The sequence below is a fragment of the Ceratocystis lukuohia genome, assembly GCF_044167205.1.
Source record: "Ceratocystis lukuohia strain C4212 chromosome Unknown Supercontig3_pilon, whole genome shotgun sequence".
NCBI classification, from domain to species: Eukaryota; Fungi; Ascomycota; class Sordariomycetes; order Microascales; family Ceratocystidaceae; genus Ceratocystis; species Ceratocystis lukuohia.
In genome coordinates, this window is record NW_027263522.1 from 1,936,495 (window position 1) to 1,959,618 (window position 23,124).

General features: G+C 49.4%; 7 protein-coding genes across 7 annotated transcripts; 4 read left to right on the forward strand and 3 right to left on the reverse strand.

Moving 5' to 3' along the window:
• Positions 1-2: 2 nt before the first annotated feature.
• Positions 3-1,932, reverse strand: HOO65_030515 (Cytochrome b-c1 complex subunit 2, mitochondrial; the record flags this gene model as incomplete). The annotated part of the gene is made up of 4 exons (XM_071002034.1): positions 3-98; positions 172-998; positions 1,288-1,462; positions 1,690-1,932. The coding sequence occupies 4 exons, from the start codon at positions 1,930-1,932 to the stop codon at positions 3-5; spliced, it is 1,341 nt and encodes a 446-aa protein (XP_070860194.1).
• An 860-nt stretch (positions 1,933-2,792) lies between these two features.
• Positions 2,793-5,057, forward strand: HOO65_030516 (RNA polymerase III subunit rpc82; the record flags this gene model as incomplete). Its single annotated transcript, XM_071001956.1, has 4 exons — positions 2,793-2,801; positions 2,893-2,955; positions 3,033-3,848; positions 3,921-5,057. The coding sequence occupies 4 exons, from the start codon at positions 2,793-2,795 to the stop codon at positions 5,055-5,057; spliced, it is 2,025 nt and encodes a 674-aa protein (XP_070860195.1).
• A 638-nt stretch (positions 5,058-5,695) lies between these two features.
• Positions 5,696-7,202, forward strand: HOO65_030517 (Mitochondrial GTP/GDP carrier protein 1; the record flags this gene model as incomplete). Its single annotated transcript, XM_071002162.1, has 6 exons — positions 5,696-5,756; positions 5,882-5,919; positions 6,076-6,195; positions 6,303-6,436; positions 6,572-6,749; positions 6,861-7,202. The coding sequence occupies 6 exons, from the start codon at positions 5,696-5,698 to the stop codon at positions 7,200-7,202; spliced, it is 873 nt and encodes a 290-aa protein (XP_070860196.1).
• Positions 7,203-9,161: 1,959 nt separating this feature from the next.
• Positions 9,162-16,839, forward strand: HOO65_030518 (chromosome segregation atpase; the record flags this gene model as incomplete). The annotated part of the gene is made up of 2 exons (XM_071001751.1): positions 9,162-9,259; positions 9,357-16,839. 2 exons carry the CDS (start codon positions 9,162-9,164, stop codon positions 16,837-16,839), a joined length of 7,581 nt encoding a protein of 2,526 aa, XP_070860197.1.
• A 405-nt stretch (positions 16,840-17,244) lies between these two features.
• Positions 17,245-18,918, reverse strand: HOO65_030519 (SerS, Seryl-tRNA synthetase; the record flags this gene model as incomplete). Its single annotated transcript, XM_071000434.1, has 1 exon — positions 17,245-18,918. The coding sequence occupies one exon, from the start codon at positions 18,916-18,918 to the stop codon at positions 17,245-17,247; it is 1,674 nt and encodes a 557-aa protein (XP_070860198.1).
• An 890-nt stretch (positions 18,919-19,808) lies between these two features.
• Positions 19,809-20,186, forward strand: HOO65_030520 (putative 115 kDa protein in type-1 retrotransposable element R1DM; the record flags this gene model as incomplete). The annotated part of the gene is made up of 2 exons (XM_071002434.1): positions 19,809-20,039; positions 20,133-20,186. The coding sequence occupies 2 exons, from the start codon at positions 19,809-19,811 to the stop codon at positions 20,184-20,186; spliced, it is 285 nt and encodes a 94-aa protein (XP_070860199.1).
• Positions 20,187-21,714: 1,528 nt separating this feature from the next.
• On the reverse strand, positions 21,715-23,028 carry HOO65_030521 (HIT zinc finger; the record flags this gene model as incomplete). Its single annotated transcript, XM_071000435.1, has 1 exon — positions 21,715-23,028. One exon carries the CDS (start codon positions 23,026-23,028, stop codon positions 21,715-21,717), a length of 1,314 nt encoding a protein of 437 aa, XP_070860200.1.
• Between the last annotated feature and the right edge of the window lie 96 nt (positions 23,029-23,124).

Consider the following 23,124-nt stretch of genomic DNA (forward strand, 5'->3'; position numbering starts at 1 on the left):
AATTATACAAGCAGACCAATCTCCTCGGCGTAGGGGAGGGCATGCAGGTCACCAACGGTGGCAACAGTCGCCTTCTTCTCGAGCAGGGCCTTGACAGTCTGTAGGAAGGAAGGATTTGGTTAGTTAAGCTTGGAGTCATGTAACGAAGGGTAAACAAAAAAAAGAATTTACCTTGGCAAGCTTGTCGGCCTTGACAGCCTCGATGGCCTTGACCTGGGCAGCAACAGAGGGGGCGTTAAACAGTAGGCCAGAGGCGGCGGTGAGGATAGAGCCAGATGAGGTCTGGGTGGCATCCAGGGCAGCAAACTTAGCCTGAGCTACGGCCTTAGCCAGGTCCTCAGCGCTAATGGCACCACCAGCAATGGTCTTGAGAGCCTTGACAGTCTCGATAGCACCCTTAGAGACAGCGGTAGAAGAACCATCAAGAGTGATAGTCAGAAGGCCAGCGTCGGTGAAGCCGGAGTTGGCAGTCGAGATAGACAGGCCGGGGATCTTGGCAGTGATCTTGCCGAGAACAGAGAAGCCGGTAGACCACTTGATGTTGGACTGGCCACCGAGAAGAGAAGCGAGAACTTGGGCTTCGGCGGCAGAGGCGGTAGGGAAGGCAATAACAATAGAGTTACCATGTGAGTGGCTAAGGCGCTGCTCGCCACCAAAGTACTTGGTGGAAGCGGTGTTGATAGATAGAGCATTAGAGCCAGCAGCAGCGGGAACGCTCTTAAAGAAGACCTCAGCCCACTTGTTGACAATGGGCTGAGCGGCGCCATCGGCAACAAAGGCAATGTTAGACTTGTTGTAGACAGCCTCGGCGTAGGCGGCCACAGTGTTCTCGCTCAGGTAGGACTTGGTCGAGGCAGCGGTGGGGTAGATGGCAGAACCCAGACCGGTGTGGAAAGCAACAGAGTAAGCAGTATCGAGAGCAGCAGCTGAGGCACTAGGAGCTAGAGCACCCTGCTTCTGGCGGATGACGCTTTCGACTTCCTCGTGGAACTCATGGGCTGTGAGAGAGAGAGGGCAAGATTAGCATTGTGCAATGAAAAAAAGCAATTACGGCCATTGGAGCCCTTGACATCTCTAGGCCGGCTGCCAAGAGCTAGTGCTATTAGTCCGGGAGGGGCATCGACGTAGTTTGAGGGAAATAAGGATGTAAGGCATGGTTTCATGGGTCCGGTCGTCTCGGCTTTCTTTTCTAATCTTTGCGGAACATGCCCAAGAAGCCCGTAGACCGTAGACCATCAGGAACTAGCCAACATGAAGGCCGATAAAGGGTGTCGGTATAGCACGTACTGGTGTACTTAGTCTGAGAAATGACCTCGGCTAGCAGCTCGGTAAAGTAGGGTAGGTCTTCACGGAGGAAGCTGGCCTCGAGAACCAGGGCTTCACGGGTGTGGTACGACTTCAATTGACCACCCAGCAACTCGGTCTCGCGAGCAATTCGCAGGGCAGATCTCTTGGCAGTGCTCTACGGTAGTGATAAAAGAGAACAAGAGATAACACAATTAGCTTACTATCCCAAGAGACAAATCGGAATGGCGGGCTGCGACACGCAAGAGAAGGCAAAACAGAGGGGCAATAATGGGAAAATTGTGTACATGTGCAGAGTCAGAGCTAGAGTAGCTTTTTAGTGATAGTAAAAAGCAAGCTACTGACATCAAAGGGCAAAAGAGATAAACGCATTCAAATACAAACCTTGAAGGCAAACTCCTCCAGGCCGACAGTCAGGCCTGGCAGGGGCTGGTACCGGGTGCCAGCCTTAGCCACAACAGCAATCTTGGAGGTAGGACCACGGACGTCCCGCGAGGCAGTCTTGATGCCCTCGGCAGTATAAGTCTCGTAAGAGCCAGCAGTAGAAATTGACCGGCGCTGGACGGCCTGGTTGGCAATGCGCGACGACTGACGAGCCAGCCGGGAAGCGGATATCGGCGAGATCATGGTGGATGTGATTTGAGGGAGGAGACGAAGGACTGTAGATGAGGAAGGAGACAGGAAGGACGTGCTTTTTTATATGAGTGTTGCGGCAGTCGGCGGTGCACGGCAGACTTGAGACAGCTCAATTGGAGAGTTCCCTCAAGGTGGAAAAAAATAAAAAAAAGAAGGCTGATCTTGAAAGATTGATAGATAGTGTTCAATGAGCGACAAGACAAATTAGCATGGGTTCCGTATGATTTTCGGCAGCCAACCCTTCCAAAGCTTTATATGGTCACGTGATTGTATGCGCCAGTCCAGTAACCTTTGAGCCAATGCCAATCAAATTTTCTAGTAAGGCCCACCCAAAGAAAGACTTACTGGCAGGTGAGTGGCAGCTGGTGGTATAGTTATAAAATGTGTTTTTTTTTCTCTGCACCTGCTACCATCTGGCGGTCTAAGTAAGGTGGGGCACTTCTTTTTTGGAGACCCTTTTTTTTCTTGCACCTTGGAGAGGATTGACCTTCAACACTTCAACAAAAATATAGTTAAAGTGTAATAAAGAAGACGCACACGAGATTTTGCTTGCAGATTGCGCGAGGAATTTTATTTCTTCCTCTTTGCTAATTCCACTTCCTTCAGCTTTCAACTCCTGCTTCGCTACAGCCACCTTTTCGCAGTCGTTCAATGAAATCTAGATAGTAGTGACTTGGCTCTAGAGATAGTGAGAGCGTCTCTAGAGGCAATCAATCGTTTCATCCACTCCCACTTTGTTGGCCTACTTTTGTTCACAAACTATTTTCTGCTTGCTTCTTTCCCTTCCCTCACCCTTCTTTCTCTTCCCTTCTAGTTAAATATTCATATCCGATAATATACACGCGCCCGTCATGGTAATGGTAGGCATCTTCCCTGTTGTCTCAGCCCATCTCCGTCTATCTCTCTGAGACTCTTGCTTCTATATCCCTTATTAACATACTTGTTCTCCAGACCAAACATTCCGCCGAGCTTTGCACGCTTCTAGTGCGTGATATCTACGGCGAGCTCCCCTCGGTAAGTCTCTTCGCGTTGTCCAAGATCTATCTTTTCGTCACCACGTCTAAAAGCTAATCATCTACCCTCATGTACAGCGCATCATTGCCGGCCTTTTCAATCGCGGTCCTTCTACCATCTCACAGCTTGGCCAGCTTACTGCTCTTAGCCCTCGACATCTCCGCCACGGCCTAGCTGTTCTCGTTCAACAGAGCCTCGTATACCATCATCTAAGCCCTACTGGAAACAAGCAAACCATCTATGAGGCTAACCCTTATACTTCATACAACGTCATCCGCCTCGGTAAAATCATTAATAACGTCGGCTTCGAGTATGGCACAGCGGAGCAAGAGATCGTGCAAACAATCGCCTCTCTCGGCCATGCTCAGGTTGCCGATTTAGCCCAAGCATTTAGTGCACGAAGCTCGGCTGTTGCTGCTTCTCGAGCAGCAGGAGCCGCCAAAGCAGGCAATGACGTTGACATGACATGCTTTGAGCTCAATGAAACCAAAAATGTGGAAGCCAATGGCCAACAAGATGGCGCCTCCTTGGCTATCGATTCCCCTACTGAACCGGAAAGCGCCATCAAGGGCACATGGCACCTCCACGAAGTCATCGCGCAGCTTATCCAAGCCGAGATTCTCGATGTCATTGTACCCGGTTCTATGCGCAAGCTTCACGATGTTTATGACGAGATCGAACAAAATTTCCAGCGCAAACATAAAGACGCTTCTGCCAAAGCCCGTGCAGATATGCATCTTGAAATGGTCAAGGAGTTCAGAGATGCTAGAGCTCAAACAAAGCGCCTCAAACGTGACTTGGACAGTGGACTTATTGCTTCTAAGCGCCGCAAGCTAAATTTCAATGGTGATTCGGTGTCGGATGAATCAGAGTTTGAGGGTCGCCAGTTAGCGGTAAGCCCTCATGCCATATACAAAATAGGTATAGTGAATGTACTTATGCTAACGACCATCTCGTATATATAGTCCAACACTGTGGTGCGCATCAACTATGAAAAGTGCAACGTCAATCTGCGCAACGAGCGACTCGTCCGATTCGCTGCCGATGTTCTTGGTGAAACAACTGGGCAGGTATTTAGCACACTGCTTCGAATTCTCACCAAAGGTATTTCGCGATGCCGACCTGATCCGCGAGTTGATTCCGCCGCCGTAGCTGAAGATGAATTCTCTGGCCCACAAAAGATTGTCACTACATTAGAGATTTTGGATCAGCTCGACTCCTCCATCAATGTGCACCTCGGCATCGGCAAAGCTGACAAAGCCAAAATCGATAAGGATGCTGCAGAAAAAATCCGTATTTCAGCGCTAGATACTGAGGATGAGGCCGATTCTGACGGGGAAATGGGTGTTACCACTCTGCGGCCTAAGCAAGCACCTGCTGTCGCTGTTGATATTGACTCGGATGATGAGCCAGCCTCCAAAGGCGCAGAAGGAACAGCAACAGAAGTCACCGGCTCGTCTACCAAGGATAGCCGAACCATGATGCTTCGTCAACATCTTCTCTTACTTGCCGAGCACAAGCATAGATTCATCCGACATTGCGGTCTCCAGGGTCGTGGTCAATGGACCATTGACATAGAGCTACTAATGGATACATTGCGACAGGTCGAGCTGGATGCTATCATTACACGATCTTTTGGTCGGCATGGCCTGCGCCTGACGCGCATTTTGCAGCAAAAGGGTCGCCTAGATGAGAAGACTCTAGCATCACTAGCACTGATGAAAAAGCAGGCAGTACAAAACAAGATTCTGGATTTACAGCAGGGCGGCTTTGTAGAAATCCAGGAAGTGCCACGTGACAACAACCGCATGGCAAACCGCACAATGTTCTTCTGGTTCTGTGACGTCGAGGCCACTAAAAAGTCAGTCATAGAGAACTTACAAAAGATGATCCTTCGTTGCCTTGAGCGTCTTGACTACGAACGTCGTGCCGAGAAGGACCTACTCGAATACGTCAACCGCACAGATGTTAAGGGCAAAGAAGAACAGGAAATGTCAACGGAGCATTTCCAACGCTACAGCAAGTTTCTTGGTCTACAAGACAAGATCCTTGGTGAGGTACAACGTCTCGATGATATGTTGGCATTGTTTAGTGACTACTAAACTAGGTTGGTTACAATAGAAAATAAAATGGGGGGAATAATTAAATCGCTTCTGAATGGGTGCAATGGACAAGCCACAGAGAATTCATTACATATGATGGTCTAGTGGTGCACACCCTAGATCAGGTTAGTTAATCAGATCTAAGAACATGCCATCACCATTCTTTGGCTATGGGATATCTGCTAGGGTTGATAGATTAGTCAATATAATGGCTAATCATAGATAAGGAACCGGACTTCCTTTTTTCTGTAGATAGTGGGGTGCGATAGAGAAGCCATTTCGATAGAGGGGCTCTTTCCTGGAAAAGGTACGTACCTCTCTGCGACAGCTAAAGAAAAATTTACATCTCAACAGTCTATCGATAAGAAAAACGAGACGGGCCGCAGCTTGCTTCAGCTTAATAGATTTTTTAATTGTGCAGCAGATTATAGGCTCGGTTTTCGCCCGCCGCCTTATCTTTTTTTCAGGTAGTTGCTACTGTCGATTTCTTGATCCAATCTGTAGTTCCTATTTTCCTTTAATGCGTGACAGCAATTCTTTTTTTCTGTCTCTTCCTGCCCTTTCCTTAATTTTACATCTCTAAAAGTCTTTGCCTTTCTTACCATTCGCTTCCCCGCTGTCCGCTGTCCGCTGTCACAATGTCTCCTCCCGCTTCCGGCTCTCATAAGGAGTCCAATGTCGCCCGTCTCCTAGGCTCCGGTTCGTTATTCTCCGCTTTCCACTCCGATGAATAACTCCGTTTCCCCAGAATTATACGGCCTCTTTTGGCGTATGGTGGTGCATCGTGATGTACTTGAAGCTAACTAGATGTATTTGTCTTCTAGGCTCCGCTGGAATTGCTGAACTTATGATGTTCCACCCTGTATGTTTTTCACTATTACCTATGACTCTTTTCTACCATCCTTCTCTCCCTGGCTCTGGAAAATGATCGATTAGCCAATTTCATCACTTCTTTGCTAATATTTGTCATTTATTTGCATAGGTTGATACTATTGCCAAACGCTTAATGAGTAATCAGAGCAAGATTGTCAGCGCCGCCGAACTCAACAAGGTCATTTTCAAGCAGACTGCCGACGCCGGTGCCGGTGCCAAGTTCATTTCGCTGTTCCCCGGTCTCGGTTATGCCGCTGGTTACAAGGTGAGTGAAGCCGATAAGACCCCGCTACACTCTACAATGCTCTTCCCTCAGAGCTGCCTATAGTACGGTTACTGACCCATCCTCATTTTGTTTCTTGTCCAATATAGGTTCTACAGCGGATATACAAGTATGGTGGTCAGCCTATTGCTCGCGACTACCTGACTCAGCATTATGGCAAGGACTTCGAGTCGGCCTTTGGCAAGAAAACTGGCAAGGCTATTCTGCACTCCACTGCCGGCAGGTAAGCAATGGCTACAGAAGTTTGGGAGGATTAAGATGGCTGGCCCAGGGTCTAATTAAGCTTTGCTGTTTGCTTATGTGCACAAACATCAACTTGCCACTTCGAATGTACCTTGCTAACTTATTCTTTGCTTAGTTTGATCGGTATTGGTGAGATCGTGCTGCTACCTCTCGATGTCCTAAAAATTAAGCGCCAGACCAACCCCGAGGCCTTCCGTGGGCGTGGTGTTCTAGCCATTGTCAAGGATGAGGGCTTTAACTTGTACCGTGGTTGGGGCTGGACTGCTGCCCGGAACGCCCCCGGTTCTTTTGCTGTAAGTTGGTGGTACTAACTACGAGGACATGCCCCACCCTCTATCGCCCGAGCTATGTTCATATAGATGTACATAGCAATAGCAGGCCTTTTGCTAACCCATTCTATACAGCTATTCGGTGGCTCTGCTTTCACCAAGGAATATGTCTTTGCGCTCCAGGACTACAACAAGGCTACATGGTTCCAAAACTTTATTGCCTCAATCGGTGGTGCCACGGCTTCCCTGGTTGTTTCGGCTCCTTTGGATGTCATCAAGACACGCATTCAGAACCGCAACTTCGAGAACCCCGAGAGTGGCTTTAAAATCCTAACTAACATGGCCCGCAACGAGGGCTTCGGTAGTTTCTTCAAGGGCTTGGTTCCCAAGCTGCTGATGACTGGTCCAAAGCTAGTCTTCTCCTTCTGGCTCGCCCAGACTCTGATCCCCGCCTTTGACCGTGCCATAGCTAAATAGGCGACGGTGAAAACGAGCCGTAATTGTTGTAGCAATGTCTAGCTACTACTACTACAGATTAGATTAGGTGGTTGTAAGGGTTACTTCTATCATTGGGCCCGATAAGGAGGCATGGCTAGATACCCGCTGACTATCTTTGTCATCTTGTTGGTGTCTGGCCACTCTTTTTTTTGCCGCTAACTTGTCGCGTCTTACGACGTTGCGATACGGCTCATGCATCTATCCGGAGTCTAGAGATACGCACTGTCTACACATAGCAGGTGCATACTCAAACAGTACGAAGTACTGTACGTCACCAAGCCGGTAGCCTTTTTTTATGGCGGCTATTCGACACAAAACTAGAACAAACACCAAGTTGCTAGCTAGGTCTCGTGGCCTGACTGACTTTGTGTTTTTCTCCCCTCGTTCCCCGTTTATTTTCTTCTCCCTCAATAACTCTGGTGCTCTTTTTCAGCGCCCAGACGATGTACACTGTTTTACTAGACTTTGTTTTTTCTCTGTTCCTCTCACAGATTTTAGCCTCTTTCTGTGTTTTCTATATTAATGATTACAAAAGCTTCTCTTCTCTTCCTTGTCTGTTCCTATTGTTGTCATCTGATTACCCACAACCTATCTTGTATTTACACATAAGATATATGGAGGTTTGTGTATGCACACTCCTTGATGTTACTTTTCATATTGTTCAAGTATAGGTGGTACCTAGACTTTTGAGTAGCCAATCAGCCGCCCAGAAAGATCCTGGGAAGACCCAACCTGTTTCTGTAGCACCGCTTAAACTTTGCGAAGCGCAAAGGGGTTCCTTTCTAACTTGGAGTTGGGCTAGCTCCACACTCTTTGCTATAAAGTGGCTTGTTGGTCCAAGGAAGTTGGGTTGGAAGGAAGGGGAAGGCAGGCGCGTCGCCATAGCAACCACACATAAACAAATAAGTTTGTCGAATTCATCAAGCGTAAGGCCAATTGGCAGCAAGTTGTCCATGCCCAAGGATGGGATTATTGGGGGACAACAACTAATCGTGTTAAACTTGTGATGAGAGGGCACTGGAGTCAAGTGACTGCGCAGTAAATCCAAGTAGATAGTGGAGACTAAGTAAAAAAAAAACAAATTTAGATGCTGGACCTGATACCTTTGATTAAGGCCCTACTATGCTATCATCATGTGTTAATGTACCTATCTCAGTGTGTCCTGTTGCCGTATGCATGGTAAACCTTTTGCATAAATGTTCCATCGAAGTAGACGAAAAGAAGAAAAACTAGCTCTTGCTCTATTTTGCCTGTTCTGTTTGGTTGACAAGCATCTATCTGGCTGCCCCTCCTTGCTCCTTCCCATTAAACTCGATCTGCCCACCATCCACAGAAGAAACTTTACGTCTCTTTCCCTTTTGGTTGGTCGTTCTTTCCTCCGCCAAATAAACAGATCACGGCAGACAGAAAATCCGTGTCTCTCTCCCCCCCCCTCCGGCTTTCTCTTGATTTCCTGTTTTCTTTTCCTCTTACCGTGTGCCATCGCACTTATTTTCATCCTTCATCTTCATATTCTTCAATCTTGTGCCCTATCCAGTTTCACCGCTGATTATCGCGCTTCTACATTTATTTTCTTTTACGTCTTCACTTTTCTCCATACGGCACTTGTATTTTGATATCAATTCTTTTGTTTTTTCTTCCCTTCCGCGACGAACTGTCATAGAATTATCTCAAGCTAGCCCCTGGCTTGAGTTGTTGCTCTCTCTTTCTTCCGCCTGCCATCCCCTATATCGCTATTCCTTGAAACAGCGCTCATTCCTTGTGCTTTTCCTCAGCATATCTCGATAACCAACTCACCACATTACTCACCTTTGCCGTTCTCGCCCTCGGACGTTGTCGCCATTTTTGTTGGCTTTGTTCTTCCCTGGGGAACTACTGTGTATATGCTATACTGGACAGTAGTAAGGACAGAGACTAGCTCACATCCATAACCTCAAAATGCCAACAGTAGTCGAGAGGGATTCGGCTTCTTTTACCGGATCACTGAAACACAAGGCTTCAGCTTCATCTGACCAAGGACGGGCTCTGATTCCCATGTATGTACCTATTAGTTGCCCATTTGTTTTATCCTATAATCGCTTCGATCGAATCCCTTTTCCCGGTCGCAAAAGCTAACCTTCTCGCGATTTCTAGGTGGGACAGCTCCGATCCTGAAAGAGCTCCTCCTCCCCTTCCCATGAACCCCCAGTCTCCCGGTATCCTATCTAGGGCAGGCACGTCGAGCGCGATACAATCAGCTCATCTTGCTCTGTCTGAAAAGGCCCGCGAAGCTAGTATGCCCGCTCCTTCTAACCTCTCTAGACGAGCTGACATGCCCGAAAATGTCTACCCTCCTGGAACACGACCCTTGCCCATCCCCGGCGCAACACCAAACCGTCGAATGCAAAACCTTCAGCCCAATGTCCGTGACCGCAGTTTATTTCTAGAGGGCATGCCCCCAACAAGATCCCCCGAAAAGAATCTTCGCCCTGTTACGCCCACTGCAAATACTGCGGATTACTCTAATGGCTCTCCGGGTAGGGATCATTACCAAAGTCCCGTCCCTGGGCCTAGTTTGACACCTATTGTTCGCCCCATTGCAAGGCGCACACACCAGAGCATTTTGGGCGACAGTACCCCTCCCCAATCTGCTACCATGATGGCTTTGAATACGATGCCACCTGTTCGCGAACCTGCACCCAAGGAGAATGAGAAACAGCCGACTTCACAGGAAACACCGCTTCAGCCATCACCTACTGATTTGCAACCAAAGAATGAAGACAAAAAGCCCGAACAAAATCAGACTGCTTCCCAGTCCGAGCCACCCTTAGGCAAAAAGTCCATCGATAAGGAGACTACCCCTAGAGCCAAGCCCTCGGAGCCCTCTAAAACCGAAAGCGACGCTGATGTTTTCGCTGGGCCTTCCCATACTATTGGATCTGATCAGGCTCTAGCCCTTACTGATCTCGGTCATCACATCCTAAACCTCACTAAGATTGCTTCCCAACTTCAAAAAGACATGGCTGCTCTTAGCAGGCGAAGCAGGGACAACGCTGCTGATCTCCTTAGCCTCAAGCAAGCTACCAACGCACGAGATGAGGATATCCGCAAAGGCCTGCGGAACTTGATAGAGAATGTGGACGAGGTTCGCCGTGCAGGTCACAGCACGAAGGATGTGTTCGCAAGTGCTGCGCTACTTCTCGATTCAAAACCCCACCAAAGCTCCTCGCCCCCAAGTGTAAATGGTGTGCGCGCATTCAATCTCCCTCGTATACCAAGTCCCAATAGTTTTGCTGCTTCTCTAGACCGTGAGTCTGTGAGCACTCCATCCTTGTATGGCCAAGACAGCTCTCAGATCATCAGTCTTTTGGAGCGCATTGTGCGTGATATGGGTACAAAGGAGGGCTACGAAAACGTACTTGCTCGATTGACTGAGATGGCCAAAGAATTGCAGGGGCTGCCTTCCGCCGTTAAAATTAGTGAACTGATTGATCAACTTCGTCTTTCTAGACCTGATCATGGCCCACGTTTCTCCCACAAGACTGCAAGCGAGGCTGGTAGTGTCAGATCTCGAATCATGACCTTTGAGGAAGATAGCCATCGCCATGATTCACACGGAAATATGCACGAACCTTCTTTCCCGCCTCGTCCAACATCTTCAGCGGCTGGCTCTGTTGTTACAGATGATGTGCTCAAAGTTATTCATTCAGTCAAAGACAGCGTTGCTCAAGGGGGAGGTTTGACTGCTGAGGTCAAGGCTCTTGTCCGCGAATTGCGTGGTGAAATTCTGGGCATGGGTCGTGAGCTTGGTCGACGCTTAGATGAGCTTGAACGCAACCCTGGGGACCGTGATACCACATCTCGTGAGAAAGAAACCAATCGCATCATTCATGAGAGTCTTGACGAGCTCAGAGAGCAGCTAGATATTCTTCTAAGATCAGGCCGTCGCGGCTCAACTGCTTCTCAGGAAGGTTCTGTGGACTACCAAGAAATTTACAATGCTTTGCGTGTAGCCCTCAAGGACAATGCCAAGGCATCTCCTACTTTGACGCAGGATGACGTCATTGTAGCTGTTCGGGATGCCTGGGAGAATTATAAGCCCGACATCGAGATCCAACAATACGGTCTTGAACGCGACGAAGTTCTTGCTTGCTTGAAACAGGGCCTCGAGGCTCACAATCACCAAGCAACAAGCATCACTCAGGAACAGGTGTTCCAAGCCGTTGTAGATGCTCTCAAACACTACACCCCCCCTCGTCTAGACTCTGTAGCCTCCCTTTCCCGCGACGAAATATTGGATGCTGTTCGCGAGTGTCTGGAAGAGTTCGAGTTCCCTGTCGCTCCGGGTGCTATTAGCAACGAAATGACTCGCAATGACATTTCTGAGGCCGTGCGTGAAGGTTTGCGTGATATTGATTTGGGCCCATCATCAACTGTCGTTGCTGCTACTTCCGCTGCGCCTACTTCTGCATCTCTTAACAGCCGCGATATCGTAGAGAAGCTTAGCGAAATCATGGATATGCTCCGCTCCGAGTTTACGGCTGTTTCGTTGGAAGCAAAGCAAAACGTTAGTGCATCTAGTCGTGATAGCGAGAAAATCATTAATTCGACCCGGGAAGGCCTCGAAAAACTCCGCGCTGATATTGAGACATACGTTGATGCTCTGAGTGCTTCACCTGGCACCTCAAGTGATAGAACCATGCATGATGTTAACGATCCGACTGTGGCTATCGGCGGTCTCGCTCGTGCACTGGATGACTTCCGCGATGAAATCAATGACATGCTTCGCTCTCAGACAGATACACTCCGTGATACTGTCAACATGTCACTTATACCTGCTGCCTCTGTAGCCCCTACTGCTATTGGCTCGTCTAAGGAAGTTTTAGAAGCTGTTCGTGATGGAGTTGACACCATTCGTGCAGAACTTCATCGCCCTCTTCCTGGCACTACTAAAGTTTTGGATGCCCTTCATGAGGGACTTGGCGATCTTCATCTGGCTATTGACCGTGTGCGCAACAAGCCCACTGATCTCACTGCCAACGATGAGATTCTTGAAGCCCTCAAAACTGGCCTGAATTCTGTTCGTATGGAGATCAACGATCTTCGCCACGTGAGCAACCGTGGCTTGATTAGTCCAAGTGTCCATAACGTTCCCTCAGATGCGAAAGAGCAGCCATACAAGCCCGAAGACATTCGTAATCTTGAGTTCTTGGTCACTCAGGTCCATGACAGACTGGACAAGATCTCAGACTTGCCAAATCAAACATCAGCTGACCCGGTCACTATGGAGGGAATTGCACGCTCTGATGATGTTCGACATCTTGAACTTCTCATGAAGGCTTTGCAGACCAAGGTAGAGGAACTGATTGAGGCCCAGCTGAATGCCCCAGTTCCTGACCCACAAGAGATTCCTCTTCCTGACGATAATCATGCAAGGCAAGAGGATATTCAGAACCTTGAGTTCCTTATTTCCCAGGTCCATGAAAAACTCGAGAAACTTGTTGATGGCCATAGCAGCATGGCTGTTGTGCCTTTAGATGGTTCCGCCGCCAAAGCGCCTCATGAAATTCCACTTCCCGATGACCATGCTAGACAAGAAGATATACAGAACTTGCAATTCCTCATCACCAAGTTGCATGACAAGATGGAGGCCTCCTCTTCTAGGCCGGGAGAATCATCTAGCAACAAGCCCATTACTTCCGATGATCTGGCACAGATTGTTACTGCTATGGAGGTACTCAAGGACGCGGTCCAGGGAATGGCCGCCCAAAGCGACTCTCTGAAAGAGGCAGTACAAGAAATAACTTCCCAGAGCGACAATTCCCCTACATCTGAGGCGTCTGTACGGGAGGATATTCAAGCTATTGAAACTATCCTTGTTAATGCTAAAGCTAGCATTGATGACTTTGTTGGTAGCGAGAAGACGGTACGGAAAGAACACATCGATAGCCTCGAGATGCTTTTACTAGAGACCCGCCAGTCGCTTTCTACTTTGACAACTCAGATGGAGTCGGTTTGCCGTCGTGATGATGTGTACACCCTTCAAGCTCTTATCAGCCAAATGTCTGCACGTCATGACCAGGCCAAGTTGTCCGTGCCCGCTGGTACTGATGGATCATCAGAGCCGACTACCATGACCTCCGAACCAGCCTTCCCCCCTTCGAGCTTTGCCATGCCTATGTCTTCTTCCCGCGAGGAAATTTCCATGCTGAGCGATAGTCTTAAGACGAGTATGAGTGTTCTTGCCGAGTCCCACTCTATGTCCGTGGTTAATCGCCAAACCGAAATGGCCACATCGGCTAAGAACTTTTCAGATATTAAGGCCCTTGTGGAGAATCTGCAGAGCTCGGTTACATCTAAACTTGAGGAAAGCTTTACTATGGCTCAAACTGTCTCCACGGGTGTCGAAAAGATTGCCACTATTGCCGAGCTAAACGAGGATGTCTCCCAAAAACTGAGTGAATTTACCGACAACGTCAAGGCGGATTTCGAGGAGACGCGAGCCAGCTTTGTCGGTGCCAAAATGGACAGCGAAGAGAAGATGCAACAGGCATCAGATGCGTTGACTGCCAAAATAGATGTCCTCCAACTCGCTTCCGACGACAAAGCCGCTGAACTCAAAACACACATTGAACAGCTAGAAAAGACAGTTACCGACTCTATCAAAGAGGTTGACGAAGCTAGCAAGACCGTTTTCAACCGTGTTGAGGATCTTGTGGCCCGCAGCAATGAAGACCGTGTTGAAATCAAAGCTCAGCATGAACTTACGCGTGAAGAACTGAAGACTGCCATCGAGGGCGTCAAGGAGCCCGTGGCCGAGCTTCAGCCTCTTGTTGCTGTGGCTATGAAAGAAGTCCTAGACAAGGTCGTTGAGCATTATGACCACTCTCAAGACTCAACAAAAACTATGCAAGCTCGCATTGATGAGATCTTTAACAAACCCGATCCAGTCATTCCCGATCCATACAATGACATGGAACTACAGGCCAAGATTGATGCCATTGCTACAACCGAAGCTGATGCTTTTGCTAAACTGGCCAGTCTGGTTGACGAGGAGTCAGGAGCCCTTGCCAAATTAGCCAAGATGGACGAAACAAGCCAGGAGACCCATAAACGCCTTGATGTCATCACCGTGCAGGGTGAGGAACTGCGTGAGCAGGTTACCAAGAGTGTCGATGGCATTGATGTAGTCAAGTCTACTATAGACAAGCTTTCTGGCGAGACGATTGCTGAGTTGACAACTAAATTGACGGTCTTGGACGAGACTGTCATCAAGAAACTCGATTCTCTTGCGGACTGCGATCTCCTCATGCAAGACAAACTAGAGAAGACCGAGACCAGCATCAACGACAAGCTAGAGGCTCTCTCTAAGTTGGATAAATTAGATGCTCTTGAACAGGGTGTCACGGACAAGCTTTCGGGGTTTGAAACGACAATGACAGACAAACTCGGTTCTATGGAGACAACTGTTAGCGAGAAGCTGACCGGAGTTGATGCTACCTTCTCGGAACGGATTGCAGCCATGGACACTCTAGTATCGACAGGTGTCACTGACCTTGGAAAAACCCTGGACAACAAACTAGGCGATTTGACAACTATGCTCGATTCGGCCGTCACGAACAAGCTTTCAGACGTCGAAACCAAGGTCGGTAATATGTCGGAAAAGCTGTCTTCAGTGGACACTTTGGTCACCGAGAAGCTAGCATCAATGGACGCATCTCTCGGCGGAAAGATGACCTCTGTCGATGGAAAGATGACTAGTCTGGAGGCCGTTGTTGTTGAGAAGACCACATCTATGGAAGCCTCGGTCACAGGAAACTTCGCTACGATGCATTCAACTATGACGGAAAGCTTTGGCAAGGCCGACTCAGCCCTTACAGAAAATTTTGCAACACTCAACTCCCAGATTACAGAGCGTTTTACTGGGCTTGAAACCTCTTTCAGTAGTGTCGGCGAGCAAATCAAGACTATCGACACATCTGTGGCGGAGAAGCTAGCATCCGTCGATACTACCATCACGGAAAAACTCAGTGGGGCCGAAACATCGATGACAGAGCAGTTTACTACACTAGACAAAGCGCTTGACGATAAGCTATCTGGATTTGATAGTGGCTTAACGGAGAAACTCGTCGGCATGGATGATTCTCTAACTGGTAAGATCGCCACGATGGAAACTGCCATGACAGAGAAGCTTGATCGTCTTGTTGAAAGCGACACCACGAGCCTTGCTCGCCTTGACACTCTAGTTGGCCATAGTGAGTCGACTGCTGCGGCCCTCGGCCGCCTTGAAACAATTGATAAAATGCACCAACAAGTATTGCAGACTGCTGCCGACATTTCCAATTTCCTTTCTACACAAACCCAACGCTCCAATGAAGAAATGGAAAAAATGGAGAAGAGTCTTGAGGAAGCCACAGCTTCACTCGCGCAACGCACCACAGAAAAAGAAGTAGTTGAGGCCAGTATTGCGGCCCTTCGTGAGGAAGAAACACGCCTACGAGACTCAGTCATCACCCTGCGCGCTGATCAAGAGCTTATGTCTCGTCAACGAAGCAAACTCGCTGGCGATGTTTCATCTCTAGAGACGGCGCTTAACTTGCGTCGTGAAGAGCTTAAGAGCATGGAAGATCGGGCTGAGGGTCTAGAACGACGTATTATGGAGGGGGTCATGGCTCATTCTCGAATTCTCCTCATGTCTCGAAGTGGCAAACATGGCAAAGAAGCGATGAGTCGCAAACGCGTCCGGGATAGGGCCGACCATTCACAGGATAAGGACCTGACTTCAGCAGATGCCAAAGCCTCGTCCAAGTCCTCTCAAAAGCTCGCTTCGCCAGCCAACATTGCTCTCTCTAGTAAGCGTCGGGCGTGTCCTTCTTCGTCTCAGAATGCGGATACCTCACGCCGTATTGCGTCGCTAGGACAGATGGGCAACTCTATTCCTTTAGGCGGCATGAAACGGAGTCATAGTGTACGGTCCAACATTGGAAATTCAGCCGGCGGTTCTAAGAGTTCTCGCAAAGGCACCTTGAATGCGACACCAAACAAGAAGCCTGTTAAAGCCAGTTCTTCTAAGAGGGGAACTGTCGCTGCTGTTGCTGCTGCTGGGGCTGCCATTTCCACCGCTGCAGCTGTTGCAGCCAAGGGGGAAGAAAAGCATATTTCCGAAGTTCCAGAAGAGGAAGAGGAAGAAGCTGAAGGCGACCAGACAACCCTACACAAAGAAGCTGACGATGACGAGGAGGAGGAAGTCGAGATCGAAGTTGAAGTTGACGAAGACGACGAGGAAGAGGGGGAAGAAGATGAGGATGAGGAAGAGGAAGAGGAAGTGGAAGAGGAAGAGGAAGTGGAAGTGGAAGTGGAAGTGGAAGTGGAAGAGGAAGTGGAAGAGGAAGAGGAAGAGGAAGAAGAAGAGGAAGAGGAAGAAGAGAAGCCGGTACGGACAACAAAAAAGACAACTGCCCCTTCTGCGAAACAGGATACATCGGACAGTGAAGAAGAAGTCGAGGTGGAGGAGGTAGATGAGGAGTCTGCCGACGAAGAAGCAGAAGAAGATTCGGATGAGGAAGAGTTTGAAGAGGTTGCCGAAGAGTCGATAGTGTCTACGCCAGACGGGGATGTGGAAGTTTCGACGCGGTGAAGTAGTGGTTCATCGGTCTCTGTGGTTACTCTGTGGTTTGAGGATGTCATTATGAAGAATATTTAGCGTGATGGATTCAAGGGACTGGAGTTTTTTTTGGTGTGCTAGTATGGCTTGTATGTTTTCGCTTTTGCTTTGGTTTTGTTTCTAGTTTGTTGTGTACTATTTCTATGGTTCGTTCATGTTCATATTCATGTTCATTCTTTCATTCTTTTACTATCGTGTGCGCGTGGCTCTTTTTCTTTTCCGTGATGGTAATATACAGGCAGCGCAGTTGGTTGGCTTTTTCACTATTGCTATATAAAGTTGCTTTGCTATTACACTAGAAATACTGTCTTTTCTACGCTGACAAAGCCACTGTCTAGTGATACCTCTCACGTCAAATCCACGGCTTATTTAGTCGATTCATTCTTTCTTCTCCGCCTCTATCCACTTCTTGCCGCCCATATACGGCTGCAGCACTTCCGGGATTGCCACCGCTCGTGTAGCCTCGTCCCAATGCGTCTCAAGAATCGCTGCAATTACGCGGGGGACAGCCAACGCTGTACCATTGACAGTATGCGGGAAGTCAACAGCCCCGTTTTCCATCTTGACACGTGTACGCAGCCGTCTTGTCTGGTAATCCGTGCAGATGCTTGCACTGCTCAACTCGCCCCATCCGCCCTCCGACTTAGCCAGCTCACGCCGGGATGGAAATAGTGCCTCGATGTCGATCTTGCGGGCTGCTGAGGCCCCGAGGTCCGTTGCTGGCATCTCCAGCACGCGGCAACGTAGACCAAGCGCCCCGAGAAGCCGTCGTTGTAGGCTAACCATCTCGTCAAACACTGCTACTGATGCCGCCGTTTCCGGCTTCGTCCATGCGAATAGCTCTACTTTAGTGAACTCGTGCACACGGTACAAGCCCTTGGTATCTTGACCACGGGCCCCTGCCTCGGCACGGTAGCTCCGCGAGGAGGCGACGTGGCGCAGTGGCAGTTGCCCAAGTGCCAGTGTTGCATCGGCATGCATCCCAGCCAACGGGATTTCAGCTGTGCCAGCAAGAACATGCTGTGGACGCTTAGGAGGCTCGCGACCCTCGGCAAGCGCCTTCTCGTGTGCAGCAATCTGCTTAGGTGTCATGTGCTGCTCAATGGAATATACCTGCTGCTCGTCATTGGTGTCGCGTGGCTGGAAGCCACACGCGCTGCCAATGTATGAATACACCATAGTCGGGACGGAAACGGGCGTCCAGCCAGCAGCCATAGCGGCCTGCGTGGCATATTGCACTAGCGCCTGCTCGAGCTGTGCACCAGCACCTAATAGGTAGTAGAAGCCCCAGCCACTAGTGATGGCCGATGAGACAAAGTCCAGAATTCCCAGCTCGACACCAATGTCGACGTGCGAGCGGGACATACTTGCCAGCCGGTCTACATCGCCTACAGCCGGCGCATTAATGTAGTCAATGAGTCTTGGCGTAGATCGCGGTGTCTCGTCACTAGTTAAGTTCGGTAGGGCTAGTGCTAAGCGCTCAATCTCACTATCAATCTCCCTCTCCTCCTTGAGATGATCTGCTAGTTTCTTCTTGGCCTCTTGGGCGCGCGGAGCTATTTCGGCACGCTGCTCTTGCGTCAGCCCTCGCATATCATCTTGAAAACGATGTGCTCGCGTGCGGAGATTCATTAGTGTGGCGCGCATCGACAGCCGCTTGTGGTGCAGAGACGCAATACGCGCCGGGTAGCTGCCACATTTGCCATAGTTGCGTGCCATACAGTTGGCAGCATATATCTCGGGAGCATTGCGGATACTCTTGCTATCGACGATGGGGCGTAACGGGCTCACGGGTTGAGGTGGTGCAGGACTCCTAGGAGCATGGACTAGTGATGGGGTGGCGGGTAAAGCAGTGGATCCTCCAGACAAGGAACCAGCCTCTAACCGGCGGTCGGCATCCAATGGGGAATTGGCCTCGGGCGTAGAGACAGGCGGCGTGGAAGTCGAGGTTGAGGATGAGGTCCAACGCAGTGAATGCGGTGGGTGCTGGCTGCAAATTCGGCTAGCAGTCACAATTGGACGTCGGAGCGCCACAAATCGCAGTGCGTTCATGATTGCGACTAGCAGGGGGGGCTAGTAGCGGCAAGCGAGGAAGCCGGGACAATAGGTCATGTCCTGTCACGACATGACGTCGTCTTGGTGTTGCACGAAATTTGTTGATTAAGGTGGGGCATTCTATTTTTGCTGACTAAGATATAATTCTGCTTAGATCAACACCCCCCCCCCCCCCAACCGATCACAGCCAACGGATCAAATTTTATTAACCGTCTTTCTCCTTGCCAGAAAGCAATTAAACACACATCTTTCGTTCACTAGAAACAGGCTATTTTAACGAGATACATGACTTAGTTCAAAGCCTTGTACGAGACACTCCCCCAGTACAGAACATCAGTTAAATGCCACTTTCTAGCTCGTTCTTTAATACTAACAATAATCTCCCCTCGGTTCAGTAGATTGTAAAACAAAATTCTGCGCAAGTCGCTCCCTTGCATGATAGCTGGATGTTCCTCTAGACAAACCCCATCATAGACTATCACAGTCCGCTTGTCACTTGGGCTTTTTTCATCAACAGCTGCCTCCTCTCACACGGCTTGGTACAATCAATACTTGGCTTGAGACATACGTCATTTCCTTTAGTCTTCTATGTTTCGAACAGAAGCTCCTGGCTGATGTCCAGCAGCAAGGCCAGGGCATGCCCGTGGGGTTTGTAGGGTTGGTTACCTAGTATTTGTGGTCTGCGACGACCGCGTGTAAACTATTTCGTCTGAAAGGCCGCTGGCCAAGGAAGTTGAGACGCTTGCCAAAGCAGCACGAACGGGCTTCGCACTGACCCTAACGCAGGCCCTAGGCGCCATGCTATGAAAGAGGGCGCACTAGAAACCATCAGAAACCACCTAGATGCCTCTGCCATTGACAAAGAAACGGTATGGAACAAATCGATTATGAGAAACGTCCCTCGCAACGTACACGATGTGATGGGGAACGGCAACGGGGTCAAACGGACCACTCTGGAAGACATTCGTAAGGACAGCCAGGGTGCCTTCAGCGGTGAGCTGAAGATCCTGGAATTCCGAGAGTATGAGAACGAAACACAGGTGCACAGCATCCGTGTGGCGGCTCTCAACCCAGAGAGATCGCTCAAGACAACTAACCTCCTTGGAAACAAACGGGTGGTCCGAAGCCAACCCGGATGTGGGCACGATGACGGCTGAAATTAATGGCTCAACTCCCCAAATCATCAGCGTATACAATGCTAGAGACAATAGCGCGAAGACGAACAAAGTGGTACGCCTGTTGAGAAGCCTGCCACGCAGGCCTGAAAACACAGTAATACTAGGGGCTTTCAACTCCACTACCTGGTGTAGGATCCACGAGCTAATAACCTAGACGAAGCAGCCAGAGACATTACCACAGACGTGAAGCTAGACATCCAAGCAACCTTTGACGGAGAGATCAAATTGATGGACTGGAGGGAATACGAGAAGGACCCAAGCGTGCAGGGGGTCACAATCCCGAACCCGGACAGGGTCCCGAGATCACACAGGATTACTATTCACAACAAGCTTGTGATATATGCCTAAAACACGATGAAAAGGCCCACCCCTATCCATCCATTCTAGAGGACGAGAGGCCTAAGAAGCTAAGAGATCGGCTACATGCAGACCTCACGGGGCCTATTCATCCAGAGACTCCAGGGGGGCTAAAGCATGTCCTTCTTGTTGTGGATGCAGCAACTCGATACACCTAGACCAGATGTCTGAACAATAAACAGTCTAATACTATACTCAAGGAAATGCTGCCTCTGATCAAAGTCCAGTTCGAGACACCAATCAAAGCTCTCCAAATTGATGGCAGACTTGAGTTTAGCGAGATCTCAAAAGCCCTTGCTAGCCAAGGCACTATCACCAGAAAGTCAGCTCCCTATGCGCATAGCTCGAATGGGGTAGGACGATAGATTCGAACTATAGCAGCTCGCACTAGAAGACTCCTAGCTGATTCAGTGTTACCACTGGCCTTCTGGCCTCATGCATTAGACACTGCTGTATATATCACAAACCGAATGTCTACGAAGAGAAATAACTAGAAAACACCTTTTGAGGCAGCCTTCCATAAAAAGCCATTCATCAGTAATCTTGTAGTATTTGGAGCACCTGCTTATGCACATATGCCACTTGAAGAACGGTTAAGGATACGGCAAGATGATGAAGGGCACCAATTTTACACTGAGCGGTGCCCCCGCAGAAATGAGAGGTCAACCCAGTTAGAACTACCACAGAGACTCATTCCTTATGGTAATACAGGCGAATGAACATCGAACGCCAACAGTACAAAAAACAATCCTACAGACCACAAGTGCGGTAAAGGTAGACATCGTGGTCATCCACTAAGAGTCTAGCTTCCACGTATACCCCATAGGAGCCATACAAACCCACCCGGATCTTTGCGCGGTCACAGCACAGCGCGTAGTCGAAAAGGATATAATAGTAGGGACATACAATGCGGGCACGGGGCGTGAGGCACGAGGCATACAGCGTGTTTACACTACCATACAGCATATCATAGGCTGTACCAAATAGCACAAAATTAACTCCAGCTCCAGCCCCTAACCCGTATTCTTTTCATCAAGCCATGCCATGCCAATGATTCCTGCGTTTTGCTGTACTTTTGCGCTATATTTTTTCGTTATCTCCTAATAAGATGCATGCAATCATTATCTCATAAATCAGCCAGCAGGCATAGCGTGCCCTTCTCCCCTGCCAGTCCCGCCAACCTAGCATAACATGACCCCATTTTTAGCCTCCCTTCTATTCCATCTCTATACTATCTATCTAGCCTTCCCCCTCTGCCTCATGTCATCTCCACGTCTGAGTCCTCGACTCCATGTTTATCCATACCAACATCACCTTCCTCGTCTCCATTTTCGTCTTGGTCTTCATCCGACTCCTCCTCGCTCGAGCTCCAATCCGAGCCCTCACTACTAGTAGTGTCTGCTGGGTCCTCATATTTGCCATGCGTTGTTTCAACGCCGCCAAGACTCTTCGCGTCTCTCGCTTTGCCAAACTGGCGTTTATTCTTCTCCCGCTCCGCATCCCTACGCTTCTTGTCGGCCAGCAGAGCTTCGCGATCAAACGGCAAAATTTCAGCTGCCGGCGTCGCCGTGTTTTCATATACATATATAGTGGGGAACTCAAACACCGTAGCGCCACGGAGGTTCTCACCCACTATGTCCGATGCATGTACTGGCCGCAGGCCCACGCGGCAGTCGGCCGACGGCTGTGGCTGACGGAGAAAGAATGAAAACCGCTTTTCCAGTGCCTCCAAATCCGGGGCTACTGCAGGGCCCGCAGCGGCAGAAGTAGCGCCATCACGCATCTCAGGATTGCCCATAGCCTCGTCCTCGTCTGTTTTAATTAGAACATCATTTTTCTTTCCAGCCTTCTTCATTTGCTGCCGAGCCGGGTCTAGCTGTCGCACTGCAGCGGCAAATGCCTGTATCACTGGGCAGTCGTCCATAGTCTTAGTCTCTAGCCGCACGCCGCCAGGCATAATTTTGTCTTCGAGAGAGGCCTGCTGCGGTTCAGGGAGAGACCATTCAACAGGGAAGGCACCAGGTACTACCACCCACTCAATTTGCCACTCAATACGACGCCGAGCCTTGGTGAAGCGAGTAGAGCTGTTCTTCGCACGTGACAATCCTGGTGGAGCACGAACCAAGTGAATATCAAACTCAGCCAGGCGAAAGCGCATGCCATCGTCGACATGACGGCGAGCTCCCTTGGCTGACATCATCAGCGGCTTGGTAGCAATAAACTTTTGGGTGCGGCCATCACGCCCACGGCGGTCTTGAAGATGTTCAACCATGACGGGTCGTAGCTCATTGCGAGAAATTAGGCCCTTCTCCTCAAGCTCCTTCTCAGTAGCCTCGGTGGCCCGGTCCAGGGAGTACAAAAAGTTGTAGTCATGGTCAATGCCGGCAGCAGTGCGCAATTTGCTTGGTGGCACGTAGGCCGTGGGGTCGCGTTTGCCGCTGCATTCTGACCACGTCTTGTGCTTATCGACACATTCCATTGAGCAAGTTTGGACCTGGCAGCGAGGGCACTTGTATTTAGGCTGGGAAACGTGGCAGATGCTACAAAGGGACGTGAGCAAAGTATCAGCCATAGCGAGAGGTCAAGAGGAGGGGTAGAATGTGGGGGATGTTTTTGGTCAAAGATTTTTTTCTTGCAAGGGTGCATGTATGGAGACAAGCAAGCAATA